The 19,206-nt window shown below is 42.1% G+C and overlaps 1 protein-coding gene across 1 annotated transcript; it reads right to left on the bottom strand.

Annotated features, from left to right (window-relative positions):
* Nucleotides 1-2,920: 2,920 nt before the first annotated feature.
* Nucleotides 2,921-18,258, bottom strand: LOC115180586 (tetraspanin-33). Its single transcript, XM_029742775.1, has 8 exons — nt 17,838-18,258; nt 7,863-7,920; nt 7,209-7,336; nt 6,564-6,638; nt 5,241-5,336; nt 4,737-4,865; nt 4,328-4,489; nt 2,921-3,977 (listed from the first exon to the last, which is right to left on the bottom strand). Exons 1-8 carry the CDS (start codon nt 17,934-17,936, stop codon nt 3,876-3,878), a joined length of 849 nt encoding a protein of 282 aa, XP_029598635.1. The 5' UTR covers nt 17,937-18,258; the 3' UTR covers nt 2,921-3,875.
* Nucleotides 18,259-19,206: the final 948 nt, after the last annotated feature.

Raw genomic sequence — 19,206 nt, 5'->3', positions numbered from 1 at the left:
GTTCATGCAATTAGTTAAAACAACTACAGGGCCATGTGCACAATGGTGTATGGAGAAGAAGTGCTTCACATGCAGGATTGTGTGTGCTCCCAAGCCCAGGCACATCAGATTTCAGGCCAGGAATGCATCTAAGCTCAGGTTTTCATTCGCCAAACGGGGTTGAGAGGAACCATTTTAATGTTTTACATCTGATTGTTCACAGCTATATTAGACTTTCAGCCCCAACTAGCCTGGAATGAACTTGAGTGTTTGCAACCAAATCATGAACATTTTAAAATAAAAATACACTCATACTACACTTTTGTTAAGTATTGCAACACTGGCTGGTACAATCTGTGAAACTGCAGAATAGACAATAAAACAAAATACATTTGTTAAACTGATTGACTATAGAACACACATTTAGTCTTTGTGGATAGCGTTCACAAGCCATGCTTTCACTTGATACTACTTTCTGCAGTAATAGAACATGAAGCTGTGTAACCTGTTGTCACAATGGTCCTATTGGAGCTTATAGACACATTTGGAGAGGTTGGAGTTCAGTAGCCATTTATGCCTAAATCCATTTGTGTCATTTTCTCTCACGCTACTTCAACCCCTATGTCCTCATCACCCACCCACTGACAGGTCACAACAAGCCATCTGGGAGTACAATACAGGGAAAGAATGTCATGAGACTCTTAAATAAACAGTAACACTTCATTTTAGACCACCGTTTACACTGGTATTTACCTGGTGTTTATTAGGACAATTAGAAATGGTGTCATTGGCTAGTTTCTGACACTTAATTACATGAATTCAACACAATTGGTAACCAACTAGCTGATACATGGATTGGAGTGCTTGTTGTGATGATTCCCAAAGAAACAAATATAGAATTCATAAGCTATTGTCTTTACATAAGAGAGTAATTACCATTTTACCACGTACATTCAAAGTAAATACTCTCTGTACCTAAGGGGAATTGGGAAAATTCTTTTAACATGTAAAAATGTGTTTTTTAATGTTAATTCTTAGGATTATTATGGGTCAGTTCCACTAGCGGTTCTGGGGGGGGGGGGGGCAGTGCCTCTGTGACAACAATTTTGTACCCCCTTGTCGCCCCCCTAAATGTAGAGTATGAAATCATTTTTACATTGCAAAAATGTGTTATCATTCTTTTTTTACATCCGTTATTAGGCAGTGGCAACGATGATGATTATGAACATGGTCTTTTGCCTGCTAATTCCTGCAATGCAGTGAAGAAAACAATATGACAACAATAATGTCTAATGTAACTGGCCCCTCTAACAGTACAACTGGCCCCAGCTTGGCCCCCCCAGTTGAAATGGTCTAGAACTGCCACTGGTCAGTTTCTAGAATGAATTCCACACCCGTCTGTACCGTAAAATAAAATGCTAACCAGTAGTCTTGACCAGTAACAGTATGTTGACCCACATTTTGAGAAAAAAAACTGGTATTCCCAGTGGACCTAGCTGGGTCGTGTTCATTAGGAACAAAACGGACTAAAACAGGACTTGTCCCATAAGAAGCGCCCAATTTCATTTTCCGTTGCTTGCTCTAATGAACACAACCCCGGTGAGGGGAAATGCCAACAGGGCTAGCCGACGGCATAACAAGGTTATGTTATGGAGAGTAACAGCATTAGTGTAAACTCCAGTGTTGCAGCGCTTGCCAATCTAAACACCAGTGCTTGTGTAAAAGGCGTTACGGAAAATACGACTTTATTATAAAATCAGACCTTTCTGTTGTGCTTTCAAATGGGGAAATCCCCAAGTAGCTCAGTGAGTAATAAACTGCAATTACATTATTGGTCTGTATGGACACCCACAATGCTTCATATCAAAAAGATATGCTTTATTGAAAGGAATGCATTTACAGTCCATTTAGCTTGAAATATACACTTAGTGGTCAGATTATTAGGTAAACCACTCCGTTCACGGAAATGGGTCGCTCCTACAGACAGTGAGTTACTTGTCAATGGCTTGCTATATAAAGCATGCAGATAGGCATCGGGCATTCCGTTATTGTCGATTGAAAGTTAGAATGGGCAAAACGAGTCACCTGAGTGACTTTGAGCGTGGTATGGTCGTCGATGCCAGGTGCGCGGTTCCAGTATCTCAGAAACGGACGGTCTCCTGGGCTTGTCTAGGGTTTACGGAGAATGGTGCGAATAACATTAATCGTGCAAGCTAACAGGCACGCTCTCGAAACGTACAACTCGCCGGTCCTTGTCACAGATGGGCTGTTGCAGCAGACGACCACACCAGGTTCCACTCATATCAGCTAAAAACAAGAAGAAATGTCTCCAGTGGGCACGCCATCACCAACACTGGACTGAGGAGTGGCAAAACATTGTTCTGGTCCAACGAGTCAGGATTTGGCGTAAGCAGCATGAGTCCATGGTCCCACCTTGCCTACTGTCAACGATACATGCTGGTGGCGGTGGTGTGGGTTATGTTTTCCTGGCACACGTTAAGTCCCTTGATATCAATTGAGCAATGTTTGAGCGCCACACCTTGTAGAATCCATGCCCTGAAGAATTCAGGCTGTTCTGGAGGCAAAGGGGGGACAACAATTTACACTGTGTGAATGGATTTGATGTAAAACTAAATTGGAATATCCCTTAAAATGTGTAGAAAACAATTGGGTCACACTTTACTGTAAAGTCTGTAGGTACAATGATTTATTTAAGCAATAAGGCCCGAGGGGGTGTGGTATATGGCCAATATACCACAGCTAAGGGCTTTTCTTAAGCAAGATGCAACGCGGAGTGCCTGGAGACAGCCCTTAGCCGTGGTATATTGGCCACATACCACAAACCCCCGAGGTGCCTTATTGCTATTACAAACTGGTTACCAACATACAGTAAAAAGAAAGGTTTTGTCATACGGTCTGATATACCACAGCTCTCAGCCAATCAGCATTCAGGGATCAAACGACCCAGTTTATAAAACTTGTTATAGCATGCATGGCAAACTACAGTTGGGAGCTTTAACATACACACCATTAGCTAATGAGCTTTATTACATTACTTGGGTTTGCTCTTCCATATTTGAGAAGGGTCGACAGAATTGTCTTGTTCTCAACCCTGTGAGAGTATTAGGGGATAACTGGATGGATATCAATAACAGATCAATGTCGTAAACCGCATTGACAAAAAAGTAACTGGACAGAGTCTACATTATTTTTGCAGGGTTTGGACTCCGTTTGCTGGGTTTTCTCCATTTTCAATAAATTAAAGATCGTGCCATATTTGAGATCAGTCAAATGACGAATAGCTGTGAATGGAGGAGTTCTCCATTGGCCGTCTGGCTGGAGTACTTCCTGATTAGATGTGTTCCTTTTAGCTCCCCTGGGGCACAGGGTGGGCAGAGTTTCAACATTGACCATTCCATTGGTCATAAAGTGAAAACTCTACCCATCCGGGGTACTGGGTGAGCTAAAACGAAACAAGCACACATTGACACACTGTCCAGGCATCTGGACCTTTTCGGAAACTTGGTTTCTCAGTCATTTCACATGGGTCTGGTCCCTCAGCTACATCAACCCATTCAGGAAATAAACCATTGGTTCTGGTAGCTCAGTTGGTTAGAATATATACTGAACAAAAATAGACACGCAAGAGAATCAAGAACGCAGAAAGAAAGCAGACCACTTCGACGTCTCGACTCTTGTCAAATGGTGGATCATCCAACCAGAATCTTAGGCCTCAAAGCCAGTCCTTGCACCATTGAAATGATCAAGCAGCCTTGAAAATGAACACCATCTACATGAAAGCTTGAGCCCCATCCAGCAAAAGGGGGTAGAATTCCAGACTCCCACACCCCCTGGGTGACCCCAGGGTTGATGACTTAGTCCTGGCCATGACCAGGTTACTGCCAAGGGTCCGTACGGTGCTGCAGGTTGTAGTTCTGAAGCTCAATCTGGTCCTTTATCTGGTTGATCAGAATCTGGGACAAGAGGATCCCCACCAGCTAACGACAGAGAGAACACAGGAAAACAATAGAGGCTGGGTGAGCAGAGAAGTAACTTAACGTGGTTCCTGACCTTCTCTACACTTCTAGATGATGTGCCCATAGAGTTACAATGTGAATCTAAATAGACCAGGGCTGGGGTCAAATTAAATTGAAGTCAGTCAATTAAAGAAGTAAACTGAAATTCCAATTTAACAATTGAAATAACAAAATCTACTTCCAATGACTTCTTAATAACCTGAAAAGGAGAAGCTATGTATTTCTAATGTTTGACTTGAAGGAATTGAGTGACATCGATTAAAATGGACCCCAACCCTGAAATAGACTATACAAGTGTGTGTGATGTGTACCTGTGGGATGGCCAGACCCAGGGCGATGCCCCCTAGCATGAACAAGTTGCTGTGGATCCAGTTGACCAGCTTGTCGATGCAGCCATTGGTGTGGATGAAGGCACCAGCCTGCAGGAATGGCAGCCCCTGCATCCCCTGACCACACATTGTGTTAATGACCGCCTGCACACAGACACAGACGACAGAGACAGAGAGAGACAGACAGAGGGGCAGATTTTAAATGCATGTGCACAAGAATGCACAAGCATGTACATGCACATTGTGCTCTGTTGAAACTAAACCACACTTGACAATAAAGTGGAACATAAAAATAGCACACTTAACTGTAGCCTGTCATGATTTAACCACTGTAACAAGTTGCTGGCAAGATGATTGTAATACCCCAAGGCCCCGATCTCTAACCCCTGACCTCATCTTTAGACAGCAGGCAGCAGGAGAAGGGAACAGAGCAGCGCTCTCGGCTGCGGTTGTCTGTGGTGCAGTTGAAGTACATGTTCTGAGACCAGTCGGTGTAGGTGACACCTCCACAACAGCTGAACTGAGGAGACGAGGACAAACAAGTCATTGGTAATGGATTGTATAGCCTGTGTAGTCAACAGCTGTCAGTCTGTATCTGTGTGAAACTTGTCAGTGTGGTGTGTAGATGTCTTTTAACTCAAGAGCTTGTGAGACATTTTTGATTAAGACCTATACAATGAACTGAACTGTTGTTTTCAGTTGAGGACGATAGAGGAACCAAAAAGGGTCATCTCAAAACCTTGGCCAAATCGGACAGAGACCCTTCAATACTGAATAAACAGTAGTGAAACTACCGTCGCTGTACAGTACCTCTTGAGTTCAACGTGTATTATTTGGGAACAACAAGTATTACAGTGAGAAAGTGTTGTTTTCCAGTTATACGTGTTCCACTCACCTCTTTCTGACCAAAATCGATGAGGTTCTGTAGGTCAATATCATCCCTATAATGAACGATGGCATTGTTGATAATCTCACTCACTTTATTCCGTGCCTTTAGAAAATATAGAAAAAAAGATGACATTTGCTTTAAATAATTTGTTTAGTCAATCAACTAATACACTCAATTGTACCCTGAGCAAGACAAGATTGTTCCCACAAGCAGGGGCCATTGAATTACACACAATTATTTATCCTGAGTAAATCCTGGTAATATAATATAATACCCCCATAGTTAGAAAGCAGACCTGCCTTTCTTTAAACTGCGTTCTATGCCTTTACACACACACACACACACACACACACACACACACACACACACAAGCACGCACAGTGGCACACTCAAAGTTTACACGTGGTACATTCCTCTGAAAACCAACAGCCTGTTGCTGGGTTAATTAAATCGACTGGTGAAGTGCAGTTGAAGGCAACTAGCAGCAGAGGGCTCTCTGGCCACAAGTCACTGACAAACAGCCTAAAAAAATGACTTCCTCTTCTAAATATACATTAACATTTTTGTCGTCATTATCATATTTATGACCCTTATCTTACGGTAATTACTTAAATGAACTGATATGAGCACTAACTGAGCTAATAGAACATTAGAAAGCCTACCATATTCAACACTCACAATGTATGAAAGTCTAATCCAAAAGCATGGCTTTCGTTGGCTGCTCTTGTAAATATTGTGAATTCACGGCAAATCTTTCTCTTTTAATGATTTCCATTTTACTCTTGTTGTATATGCTGTGTGTACGTTTCAATTACGCAGATTTTATTCTGCACAAGAACTGCCCTTTGGGGACAGTAACAATCTATTGAATTGACCTCAAAGAGAGATGTTGCACTTCTTTAACAAGAACTGGAAAAGGCCAGAATATTAGGACCTGGTCAAGGTATTATGACCTAGCTAGAGGCCGGGGTGAGGGAGACGGGACACGTGGGAGTTCCCAGAGTCAGTACTTAGGGGGAACCGACGTGTCCAGTTTATTATGGGTAATAAAATGCTGCATGATACAACCAATAGAAATAATTCCCATAGTGATACCCCTATAATTCCCAATGATACCCTCGTAATGATACCCCCATAATTCCTAGTGATACCCCCGTAATGATACCCCCATAATTCCCAGTGATACCCTCGTAATGATAACCCCATAATTCCCAGTGATACCCTCGTAATGATACCCCCATAATTCCCAGTGATACCCTCGTAATGATACCCCCATAATTCCCAGTGATACCCCCATAATTCTGTCCTTTTCTAGTGGACATACAGTACCTTATCTGAGAAGACGAAGCCCAGGACACCTGCAGCTAGCTGCAGCAGAAAGATGATAGTCAGGAAGATGCAGAACTGGAGGAAAGAAGGCAGAAAGGAAAGAAAGAAAGAAAGAAGAGAGAGTGAGAAAGAAAGAAAGAGAGGAAGAGTTAATAATTTGTTCAGTCTGAGGGCATGTCACTCAAGCCTTATGGATAAGAATGGTAATCTTTCAGGGGTCAAAACCCCCCATCAGCAGATAACCTGAGGAGGACTAAAGTATCTCATACTAGGCTATTCAAATGATAGAGCACAACACAGCTGATAATTGGCAGTATTTTAGAATGCATCCTTCCTTCCAGCCTGCCTTCCTTGAGGTAGAGATCACTGATTCATACATTTGGCTATGTGAAACCACCATTTCTAGCTTATTGCTTTCACCCACCAATCCTTAACAGATCACTGATTTCTTCAAGGTAGGTAGGTAGGCATGAAGATTTTATTTGTCAAATATTTACAAGTCTGCATTGTGGGGAATAGGTTCGTAAGTAAGCATTTCACGGTGAAGTCTACACCTGTTGTATTCTGTGAATGGGACCAATAACAATTGATTTTGATTTGAGGATGCTCTTTTAAAAAGAGTTAGAAATGGGCTAGACCACTGACTGTCTGTAGGAGGCAGATGTTCTCTCTGAGGGAGCCCACACAGCCACAGAAGGTGATGAAGAACATGAGCACCCCCACGATCAGCAGCAGGATGGCAGGGTCCACTGCTAGACAGGCCATGGCTGCCTCTGGGAGAGGGAGAAAGAGAAGGGACAGAGCAAGTGAAAGAATCATGTACCGGAGAGAGTACGTGGCGCCAAAGAGTGAGAGAGAGTGAGCTTGATTTGTTTACAATGACTGAAGTTGGTTCTTATCTTAGAAGGAATTACAAACATAGTGGGGATATTCATCAAACCTTAGAAGTTGTGAGCCGTTTGCATTTTTGACATTCTTCCTAACAGAGGGACCTTTGGAACCACATAAACAAAATTACATACTCTATAAACGTCCTGTACTGCCATGGCGTTTCGACCAGGGTTGTGTTCATAAAGGCACAAAACAGGAGAAATGGAGTGAAACAGGATGGGATGAGACTACCTGGTCCAATAAGAAACTCAAATTTTTGTTTTTTGTTTAAAACCGTTTAGCTACAGTATGGTGTATGACCTAGGCCTATTGAACTCAGTATGAAAGCACCACTAGAATGCCATACAAACAGCTCTGGAAATTCACACTGAATGTATGCATCGATTGAGTCAATGGAGGATCACTTACCGGCATGTTTCATCATCCTCGCGTAAATGCCAATAGACATCAACACCAATGAGATCATCTGATAAAATGAAAAGAAAAAAAGTCAATGTTATTTTTCTTGTTGTAAATAGGCATATGGAGTAGAACAATATGAGAGTAGACTGAATATGAACCTGGACATAGTGACTTTGTGAAAGTATGACACAGGAGAAAGACTCTCAGTCTCAAAGGAGGAGAACAGGAGGGATTTAAACTGTCCAATGCAGATGTTTTTATCTCAATATCAAATAATTAAAATTACCTTACTGTGATTGTTTGTTTCTGACCATGTTAATTGAAAACAAAAATACCTTCTTGGCAAAGAGCAATTTCTCAATCAAACATGTTTCTAGGATTGTCTGGGAGTGGTCTGAGTGGGGAGGGGAAAACTGAAAACTAGCTGTTATTGGCAGAAAGGTTTGGAATTCTTTTTTTATTGGTCTATTACCAAAATTACTACCTGATGATGTCACCAGGCAGGCCAAAAGTACATTTTCAAACAGCTCTTACAGTAAAAGGGCATTATCATATTCAAAATATTATTCCAACCTCAGTGTGGAAATGTATATAAAACACAGTAAGGAGGTATGTGAGAAACAGCTCACTCTGAAAATGGAGCTCTTCTCCTTTAAGAGCAGACCATAGTTATAACTCTGTGGAGCAGATACACAGCCAGGCAGGAGCTAGGGGATGTCACTACGCTGAAGTGACACTTAAGCTGCTTTTCAGAATCAGAATCTTCCCCCTGGAGACCTCTGAATTGTATAAAACATTTCATTTTTGTTTCCGTCTGATTCTGAGGAGAGAGAAAATACCCATTCACACAGCAGAGAGTGGAGAGAGAGAGGTTACTGTAGCAGGTGAGGAGAAGTCATCTTCCTGCTATTAATCCTTTCTGGTTAAAGTCGGATTTTACCTTTAAACTACAGTCGTGGCTAAAAGTTTTGATAATGACACAAAAATAAATTTTCACAAAGTTTGCCGCTTCAGTGTCTTTAGATATTGTCAGATGTTACTATGGAATGCTGAAGTATAATTACAAGCATTTAATCAGTGTCAAAGGCTTTTATTGACAATTACATGAAGTTGATGCAAAGAGTCAATATTTGCAGTGTTGACCCTTCTTTTTCAAGACCTCTGCAATCCACCCTGGCATGCTGTCAATAAACTTCTGGGCCACATCCTGACTCATGGCAGCCCATTCTTGCATAATCAATGCTTGGAGTTTGTCAGAATTTGTGGGGTTTTGTTTGTCCACCCACCTCTTGAGGATTGACCACAAGTTCTCAATGGGATTAAGATCTGGGGAGATTCCTGGCCATGGACCCAAAATATCCATGTTTTGTTCCCCGAGCCACTTAGTTATCACTTTTGCCTTATGGCAAGGTACTCCATCATGCTGGAAAAGGCATTGTTCATCACCAAACTGTTCCTGAATGGTTGGGAGAAGTTGCTCTCTGAGGATGTGTTGGTACCATTCTTTATTCATGGCTGTGTTCTTAGGCAAAATTGTCAGTGAGCCCACTCCCTTGGCTGAGAAGCAACCCCACACATGAATGGTCTCAGGATGCTTTACTGTTGGCATGACACAGGACTGATGGTAGCGCTCACCTTGTCTTCTCCGGACAAGCTTTTTTTCCCGGATGCCCCAAACAATCGGAAAGGGGATTCATCAGAGAAAATGACTTTACCCCAGTCCTCAGCAGTCCAATCCCTGTACCTTTTGCAGAATATCAGTCTGTCCCTGATGTTTTTCCTGGAGAGAAGCGGCTTCTTTGCTGCCCTTCTTAACACCAGGCCATCCTCCAAAAGTCTTCGCCTCACTGTGTGTGCAGATGCACTCACACCTGCCTGCTGCCATTCCTGAGCAAGCTCTGTACTGGTGGTGCCCCGATCCCACAGCTGAATCAACTTTAGGAGACTGTCCTGGCGCTTGCTGGACTTTCTTGGGCGCCCTGAAGCCTTCTTCACAACAATTGAACCGCTCTTCTTGAAGTTCTTGACGATCTGATAAATGGTTGACAGAGTGTTGACGAGGACAGCCTTGTCCTCGTCAACACTCACACCTGTGTTAACGAGAGAATCACTGACATGATGTCAGCTGGTCCTTTTGTGGCAGGGCTAAAATGCAGTGGATATGTTTTTGGGGGATTCAGTTCATTTGCATGGCAAAGAGGGATTTTGCAATTGCAATTAATTGCAATTCATCTGATCACTCTTCATAACATTCTGGAGTATATGCTAATTGCCATCATACAAACTGAGGCAGCAGACTTTGTGAAAATTAATATTTGTGTCATTCTCAAAACTTTTGGCCATGACTGTACATTAAAAATGGTTTAAATAAGCCCTGGTAAGTAGCTCTACAGTGAAATTCAGTAAAAAAGTATGATGGCTTTAGAATTAAGAACTGACTTATTCAAATTAAGATTAGCTCTTATCTTCCTTGACTCATCCAGGAAGTGAGTTCATGGCTATATTTGATTGTGTTCCAGAAATGGTGTCCCCCAGTAGTCTGCTGTCTGAAGAGCAGTTCCTGTGTTCCATCTGTCTGGATGTGTTCACTGACCCTGTCACCACTTCATGTGGACACACCTTCTGCATGGCCTATATCAGTGGATACTGGAATACCACTGACCTGTGCCAGTGTTCAATGTGTAAGCAGAAGTTTTACACCAGACCAGAGCTTTGCGTCAATACTTTCATCGCTGAGATGGCTGTTCAGTTTAGAAAGTCTGTTCAAGGGAAAGTTCCCAGCAGCCCAGGCCAGCAGCCTGCCGAGCCTGGAGAAGTGTCCTGTGACGTCTGCACTGGGAAAAAGCTCAAGGCACTGAAGTCCTGCTTGGAGTGTCTGACCTCCTACTGTGAGACTCACCTGCAGCCTCATCAGATAGCCCCAGCACTGAAGAGACACAAACTGATCAACCCTGTGGAGAACCTGATGTGTAAGAAGCACAACACACTCATGGAGCTGTTCTGTAGGACTGACCAGATGTGTGTGTGTCAGTTCTGCACAGAGACTGACTACACCGTCCCACTCGAGGAAAAGTTTGGGGAGAGGAAGGCTCAGCTGGGGAAGACGGAGTCACAAGTGCAGCAAATGATCCGGGAGCGACTGCAGAAGATCAAGGATATCAAAACGCTCAGTGGAGGTCAGCAAGAAAGACGCAAATCGAGAAATAGCAGATGTGCAGTTCTTCACTGCTCTGGTGGAGTCCATTGAAAGAAGCCAGGCTGAGTTCATTGGGATGATTGAGAAGAAGCAGAAAGGCAGGCTGAAAGCCTCATTAAAGAGCTGGAGCAGGAAATCACTGAGTTAAAGAGGAGAGGCACTGAGCTAGAGCAGATTTCACACACTGAGGACCACCTTCATCTAGTCCTGAGCTTCCCATCCCTGTGCACCCCATGAACACCAGGGACTGGACTAAGATCAGTGTTTACTGTGATCTGTGTGTGGGGAACTTAAGGAGAGCTGTTTCTCAGCTGGAGGATACCGTAACCAAGGAGATGGAGAACTTGTGTGATGCTGAGATGAAGAGGGTCCAGCAATGGGCAGTGGATGTGACTCTGGACCCTGATACAAGACATCGATATCTTGTTCTGTCTGAGGACGGGAAAAAAGTGAGCGATGGATACAGGCAACATACTCTCTAATATGACCTAGAAAGGCATTGGAATATTCCCAAGTGTCATGGGAATGGAGGGCTTCTCCTCAGGAAGATTCTACTACGAGGTGCAGGTTGAGGGAAAAACGACTAGGTTTTGGGAGTAATTAAAGAGTCCACAAACAGAGCCCTCCTGTTACGGTACCCTGAAAATGGATTCTGGAATGCACGACTCCTAGGTGATTGGGTCTGTCCTATTGGTTGCACCCCAATCTGCCTTAAGAAGAAGCTCAGGAGAGTGGGGGTGTTTGTGGATTTTGAGGAGGGTCAGGTCTTCTTTATTGATGTGGAGAACAAGTCTCATATCTTCTCTTTCATTGGCAACGCCTTCACTGAGAAACTATATCCATACTTCAACCCTGGTTGTTATGGTGGTGACAACTCAGCCCCATTGGTCATCTCTCCTGTCAATCACCCAGATTGACAATGAAATGGGAAAACATTGATTATCAGTTAACACCCTGCAGAGGTGCTGTAGGCCTACAAGTCCTGAACTTTTCATGATTCTTAACTCAACCATTGTGGTGACTTGAACTCAGTCTTGATCACTAGTAACTTAAGCCTTCTTCACATTGCAGGCCTTAAATGCTCAAATCAGTTTTATTTTCCAAATCCATTTAGGAATACGGACTGTCCAAACAGCAAGTTACAAGTGACCAAATCAGATGTGTGTGTGTTAAGACTGCAGTCATTTGCTGACAAGGCTATGCTAGTTGTTATAGTAACGATGGGTGTGTGCAGTGGCATAGGCTGATTGGTGGTGTGGTGCTCGTGCTTCCTAGCACTCAGAAGTTATGTAGCAGGCTAAGGTGACGACTCCTGCCATGGACGTTTCCCAGTTGCTTTGAATGTTCAAAATCATAAATGCAAGGACACTTTTAAAGCCTCAAAAGGATATGATGATCCAACTTTCAAAATGAGTCCTTTTTGGCCACAGCAGTCAAATAGCTAGCTGGGTAGCTTTCTAGCATTCACTAAGTGGTTTGTAAATAACTAGCTAGCTGGGTAGCTTTCTAGCATTCACTAAGTGGTTTGTAAACAATTAACTAGCTAGTTGGCTACCACATGATCTTGTCAAACTGTCAACAGAGTAGCTAGCAAGCAACAAGAGATGCCAAATAACAGTCTAAAAACCACTTGATTATTCAGATTTGACCGTTCAGACAAATCTTATTCCTGGCCATGTGACAGACTTCAAACCACCTATGAAGGTGGTTTGAAATGTGGCTTGAAATATCCTATTCCATGTGCTTTTTGGCTGTTCAGACTGAAGGAAAAATAACAGATTACAATGGGACATGCAACAACAAAAAAGGATTTAAGTCACTTCAAACTGCCAATGTGAACCAGGCTTTAGTTGGTTTCTCTCCTTTGCATAATACAACATGCTATCTACAACTCTTGTATTACCTAACAAGCCTTACTAATATACACTGAACAAAAATATAAAACCCAACATGCAAAGTGTTGGTCCCATGTTTTATGAGCTGAAATAAAAGTTACCAGAAATGTTCCATATGCACAAAAAGCTTTTCTTTCAAATTCTATGCACAAATGTGTTTACATCCCTGTTAGTGAGCATTTCTCCTTTGCCAAGATAATCCATCCACCTGCCAGGTGTTGCATATCAATAAGATGATCATAGAGCATGATCATTACACAGGTGCACCTTGTGTTGGGGACAATAATGTGCAGTTTTGTCACACAACACAATGCCACAGATGTCTCAAGTTTTGAGGAAGCGTGCAATTGGTATGCTGACTACAGGAAAGTCCACCAGAGCTATTGCCAGAAAATTAAATGTTAATTTCTCTACCATAAGCTGCCTCCGTTGTTTCAGAGAATTTGGCAGTACATCCAACCTGCCTCACAACCGTAGACCACGTGTATGGCGTAGTGTGGGCGAGCGGTTTGCTAATGTCAATGTTATGAACAAAGTGCCCCATGGTGGCGGTGGGGTTATGGCATGGGCAGGCATAAGCTACAGACAATGAGAACAATTTCATTGTATCAATGGCAATTTGAATGCACAGACTTACCGTGACGAGATCCTAAGGCCCAGTTTATATTTTTGTTCAGTATCCTAAGATAGCAATTTTTCTTTAAGCTGTGAACTGTAGCTTGAAAGATTGTCAGAGCACAAGTTTTAGCATAAGCAAGGGACTTGTGACTCAACTCCAACGATAGGCCTTGGGACTCTAGTGGGACTTGAGGTTTAGTCACTTGACTACAACACTAGCAATGTGTACGTAACTTAAAACTTAAACAAAACAAATTCAGTGCATGTCAGAACAGAACCATTGGAAAGTGGGTGTGCTGTAGTATTTACACTAGTTTTAGTCAGAGTGAGTAAAAGTGGCATACAACGTAAAACTAAATAGATTCTGAAATATACACAGTTTAGCAAACTGAGAATCATATAACGGAACCGACGAACAACATTCAACTAGTGACTTTATCCATAATAGGCTGACGGGTCAATGTTCAGAACTAGTGAGTTGGGATATGTTCTGTTCTATAGAGTTTGTTCTCGTTTGACTAAATAAACAACTTGGCAGCGATCAGAGAGCTTTTCTTACAATGGCCCTTTCACTTTTTACTCCAACCTGCAGCTTCACCAACACAACAGGGAGCACACAGCAACCCCTCTCCCACTCCAGTATCCAGTTACCACACCTTGCACTTTGGAGGGAAAAGCCTAGTCTGTCCTCCGAGTAAGGACTAGTCTTCCTCTGCACAAAGGAGGCTAAATGGATAGTTTACAAAAAACACTGTTGTCATGTGTGCAAAGATAGAGAATAAACTCTTGAGCCATCTATCCAGTCATTAGTTTGAGTTGAGCGATTCATTGGTTGTGGTGTAAATTCTGCCCTCTAAGTTATTTAGGGAAAATGGAAATAGAAAATGAGCGGCCTTCCTACAGCTCTGTACCTCAAATGGAATTGCCATGTGGTCACTAGAGATAGATATCTTCCTTGGTGGTTTGTTCAGATAACCTCTCACACCATAGTTCACACCATAGTTCACATTTGTAGCAATACTGATGACTCCCTCGCTTTTAACAGTCTACGCAAGGTGTTAGATGTGTCCTTCCAGACAACATTCTCCAGCTAGCCAGAGGGGGTGAAAAACTACGTCAACATGCATTCCTCACAGCCAGAGATGCAAGTTTTTACAAGATCTTATCCTGCTTGCACAAGGCCGAAGAGTAGCTCTTTGACTTGTGCTACATTGTGAGGGACTGGACTGTAACAATCAGGAGTTTGTTTTTAGGACGTCCATGTTCCAACTTGTAAATCAATGTAGAAGTGGCCAGGGGTGAAGATGGGGGAAAACCTGGTTCCGTCCACATTCTGGGAGTGAAATCTTTTTGACATGTAAAAAAAAAATAGTTTATAGTGAATGAAATTATTTTACATTAGTGTGTTCCTGAGTTACTCTTTTTCCATGTCCACTTCTGCAGGTGACCCATGTGGTAAATTTAGCAGATGTAATGATACCATTATTGTACATAATGAAGAATCAAACCTGAAAGGAAAGTATTTTGAGGGCACATCACGGTGTGGACACACTGACACTGTAGCCTACATGTTGTTTTGCACATAGCTAACCTCAAGCCTGTCATTTCCTGTCTATGAATCTGCCTTTATCTGCTATGCATAGGAAGGACTAGCTCTGGTCTCGTCGCACAACCAGAAAGAGTTGCCTCTGATAGTTAATTAACTCCTCTCTGTTGGTAGAGGAAGAACCTACTACACAACCTGGACCAGAGCTAAGGCGTTAGTAGAGGAACGCCTACTAAACAACCTGGACCAGAGCTAAGGTGTTAGTAGAGGAACACCTACTAAACAACCTGGACCAGAGCTAAGGTGTTAGTAAAGGAATGTGTACTAACACCCTGGACCAGAGCTAAGGTGTTAGTAAAGGAATGTGTACTAACACCCTGGACCAGAGCTAAGGTGTTAGTAGAGGAACACCTACTAAACACCCTGGACCAGAGCTAAGGTGTTAGTAGAGGAACACCTACTAAACAACCTGGACCAGAGCTAAGGTGTTAGTAAAGGAATGTGTACTAACACCCTGGACCAGAGCTAAGGTGTTAGTAAAGGAATGTGTACTAACACCCTGGACCAGAGCTAAGGTGTTAGTAGAGGAACACCTACTAAACACCCTGGACCAGAGCTAAGGTGTTAGTAGAGGAACACCTACTAAACAACCTGGACCAGAGCTAAGGTGTTAGTAAAGGAATGTGTACTAACACCCTGGACCAGAGCTAAGGTGTTAGTAAAGGAATGTGTACTAACACCCTGGACCAGAGCTAAGGTGTTAGTAGAGGAACACCTACTAAACACCCTGGACAAGAGCTAAGGTGTTAGTAGAGGAACGCCTACTAAACACCCTGGACCAGAGCTAAGGTGTTAGTAGAGGAACACCTACTAAACACCCTGGACCAGAGCTAAGGTGTTAGTAGAGGAACACCTACCAAACACCCTGGACCAGAGCTAAGGTGTTAGTAGAGGAACACCTACTAAACACCCTGGACCAGAGCTAAGGTGTTAGTAGAGGAACACCTACTAAACACCCTGGACCAGAGCTAAGGTGTTAGTAGAGGAACACCTACTAAACAACCTGGACCAGAGCTAAGGTGTTAGTAAAGGAATGTGTACTAACACCCTGGACCAGAGCTAAGGTGTTAGTAGAGGAACGCCTACTAAACAACCTGGACCAGAGCTAAGGTGTTAGTAGAGGAACGCCTACTAAACAACCTGGACCAGAGCTAAGGTGTTAGTAGAGGAAACGCCTACTAAACAACCTGGACCAGAGCTAAGGTGTTAGTAGAGGAACACCTACTAAACAACCTGGACCAGAGCTAAGGTGTTAGTAGAGGAACACCTACTAAACAACCTGGACCAGAGCTAAGGTGTTAGTAAAGGAATGTGTACTAACACCCTGGACCAGAGCTAAGGTGTTAGTAGAGGGATACGTACTAAGAATGGGATGGGGTCCTCCTCACATATTTTGATACAAACTGTGACAAGGAAAGCTAATTCAAAAGGAAAAAAATGGGGCCAAGATTAGTTTCTGACAGTTAAACATGCCAAATGCAACTGTAACAAGCATTTGATGAGGTCTAGCAACAACAAAAAAGAAAAGAGCAAACAGCCCTCTCACAGATAACTGTTTCAACAGCTTTCTAGGATGTGATTGAAGTATCTAAGAGGCATATTTGATACGCTCATTTGACTGCTAAACAGATTTGGAGAGGAGAGTGCATGGGCCCCCTTTTCACAGAACCCCATGTTCCACCATATGAATAAATGAAACTTTGCGTTGCTTGGCAACAGCTTGGTTAAAAAAGGAGTTGTGACAGTGGACTGGCATATAAAGAGCAGTGTATAATGGAGTTTTGTTTACTGCTCCTATTGGTTTTCACATTATTATTGAAATGAGAGTCTGGATCCCCTCGATATAAAGACTATTAATTTAGGTCTAAACGTATTCTAGCAGCCAACTTCTATCAAGACTAGGTCCATTATTAATGGAGTGAAATTGGTTATTCAAACACAAATGACAGTTCCAAAACAAGGTGACACTTTGACCAATGAGAGAGCTGCAAGGTATGTGCAGGCATTCCTTAGCTTGCCTGTAGCTCCATTCCTCACCACTATCACAGCTGTGATGTTGTAGCTGCTGTTTAAACATGTTCATCAGCAAATAAGCACTGCTTCAGTATGACACTAGTAGGAGTCATTGGTGTCAAACATGAAGCAGAATACAACCTCTACTTCGCGATCATGTACTCCTTTGAATAGGCAATATAGGGTATTTTCCACGGTTAAGGATTGATTATGATTGTTTTGTTGCATAGAAGCAAAGGCATAAAAACATTTCTAAATGTTTCATCCTATTTAATATGTTGCCGAAGGCCAATGATTAGAAAAACCAACCCAGTGAATGGTCATGGAGGGGGGGGGGGGGGGATTTTGATATCATACATGCTTGTATCACTTAACTATTTTGTGGGGCTTAGAAAGAATGTCTTGTTAGTGAGGCGTTTTTTTCATGCATTCACACAATAATAAACTAACAGCCTAAATCAATGATTAACCAGTCCTCACAGCAACGTAGCCTAAATTACTGGAACTTGCTCACGTCCAATGAAAGCTATAGCCTAACAGCAAATGGATATTTACAATTTGTACAATGAAAATGTGTGCGTAAATTTAAATTAGGCAGAGTGAGGTGCACAGATTACGCAAAATCAGCAGAAATCTAAACATTAAATACTTACCCAAAATATTAAGTTAAAAAGGAAAAGTAGATATTTCACAACTGGGCTGACAAAGCTGAACTCTTTATCGTAAGTCGCCAGCGCGGCTCTTTTCCCCATGGTTAAAAATCAGAATTCCCAATCCGTGCGTAAATGTAGGCTATCACCTTCCTCGGTCCTTCCGCAATAGTCCAGGTATATCAACGCATTCATACGTGCGTTTATAGCTACTTTTTATTTACGGTTTTTATTTACGGAGTAAAGTACAGTAGCCTAAGTTGTAGGGCGAGTCACTACTCACACTCGGTGGTGCTGGATTCCTATTACATTTCCTTATTCAGACAAGTCTAGAGAAAATAGGCTACATACACAACAGACACGAGCAAAAGCCTACAGCCGCAGCGCAACCGTGGGTTTGTAAAGAGGGCGTCTTTCTCAGTATTGTGCGAAGTGGGTCACCTGTTTCAAAGTTGCTAGTGCTACTGTGATTAATGATTGACGGATGTAGCCGAATGCGTAACTTGGAATGTGTTTGGTGCCTGCAATGTAATCAATTACAAAACAATACAAAATAAAAACTATTAATTTGCTTTAATGAATTAAAACATGATTAACAAACCAATTTTCTGCTTGAGGTTTGAGGCTATAAGTGCATTTGACTACAGAAGATCAAACTGGTACAGAAATTACCCAATAAATACACACTTGCTCAATTTTACATGATTTAGCCTAACACAGTGTCAAATATCTTTAATGTAAAGAGTTTGGCATTAAAGGCCCAATTAGCCGTTTTTATATCAATATCAAATAATTTATGGGTAACAATTAGCTAAGTACATTAATGTAATAGATTTCCATAAAAAATGGCAAAAAACTATTTCTCAAGCAAGAATTTTGCTAGGACTTTGTGAGTGGTCTGAGTTGGGAGGGGAAAACTGAAAACTAGCTGTTATTGGCAGAATTAGGAATTAGAATACTCGACTGGACTTGACACTTCTTATGATGGTCTAAAGGTCAGTTATTTCGATCAGATATTGTGTAAAATAATACATTTTAAGAATTTAAAATATAGCACTCACAGCTTTCCAAGAAAACAAAAATGTAGACATTTAGGATCATGTATTTTAGAGGATATTTATACAGAAAATGTGTATAAAACCTGTAAAAAAACGGTATTTATAATTATCTGACAATATTTTAATACACACTTTCGGGTATATCACATGGCTTACATGTATTTTTCTGTATAAGTAAAATCTGGATTATGCCTCAACGGCCATTGCGTAAATTTGTTTGGATTTGTCCCTGACCAATTTGGCTGCCATTTTCACTCCATTCTGGAACTTTGAGGGTTTATAACATAGACCCCCTCTAGTAATTTGATAGGAGC

Source organism: Salmo trutta, chromosome 40 (assembly GCF_901001165.1).
Source record: "Salmo trutta chromosome 40, fSalTru1.1, whole genome shotgun sequence".
NCBI classification, from domain to species: Eukaryota; Metazoa; Chordata; class Actinopteri; order Salmoniformes; family Salmonidae; genus Salmo; species Salmo trutta.
The sequence above is the reverse complement of the archived record's forward strand: the minus strand, read 5'-3'. Positions and strand labels throughout refer to the sequence as shown.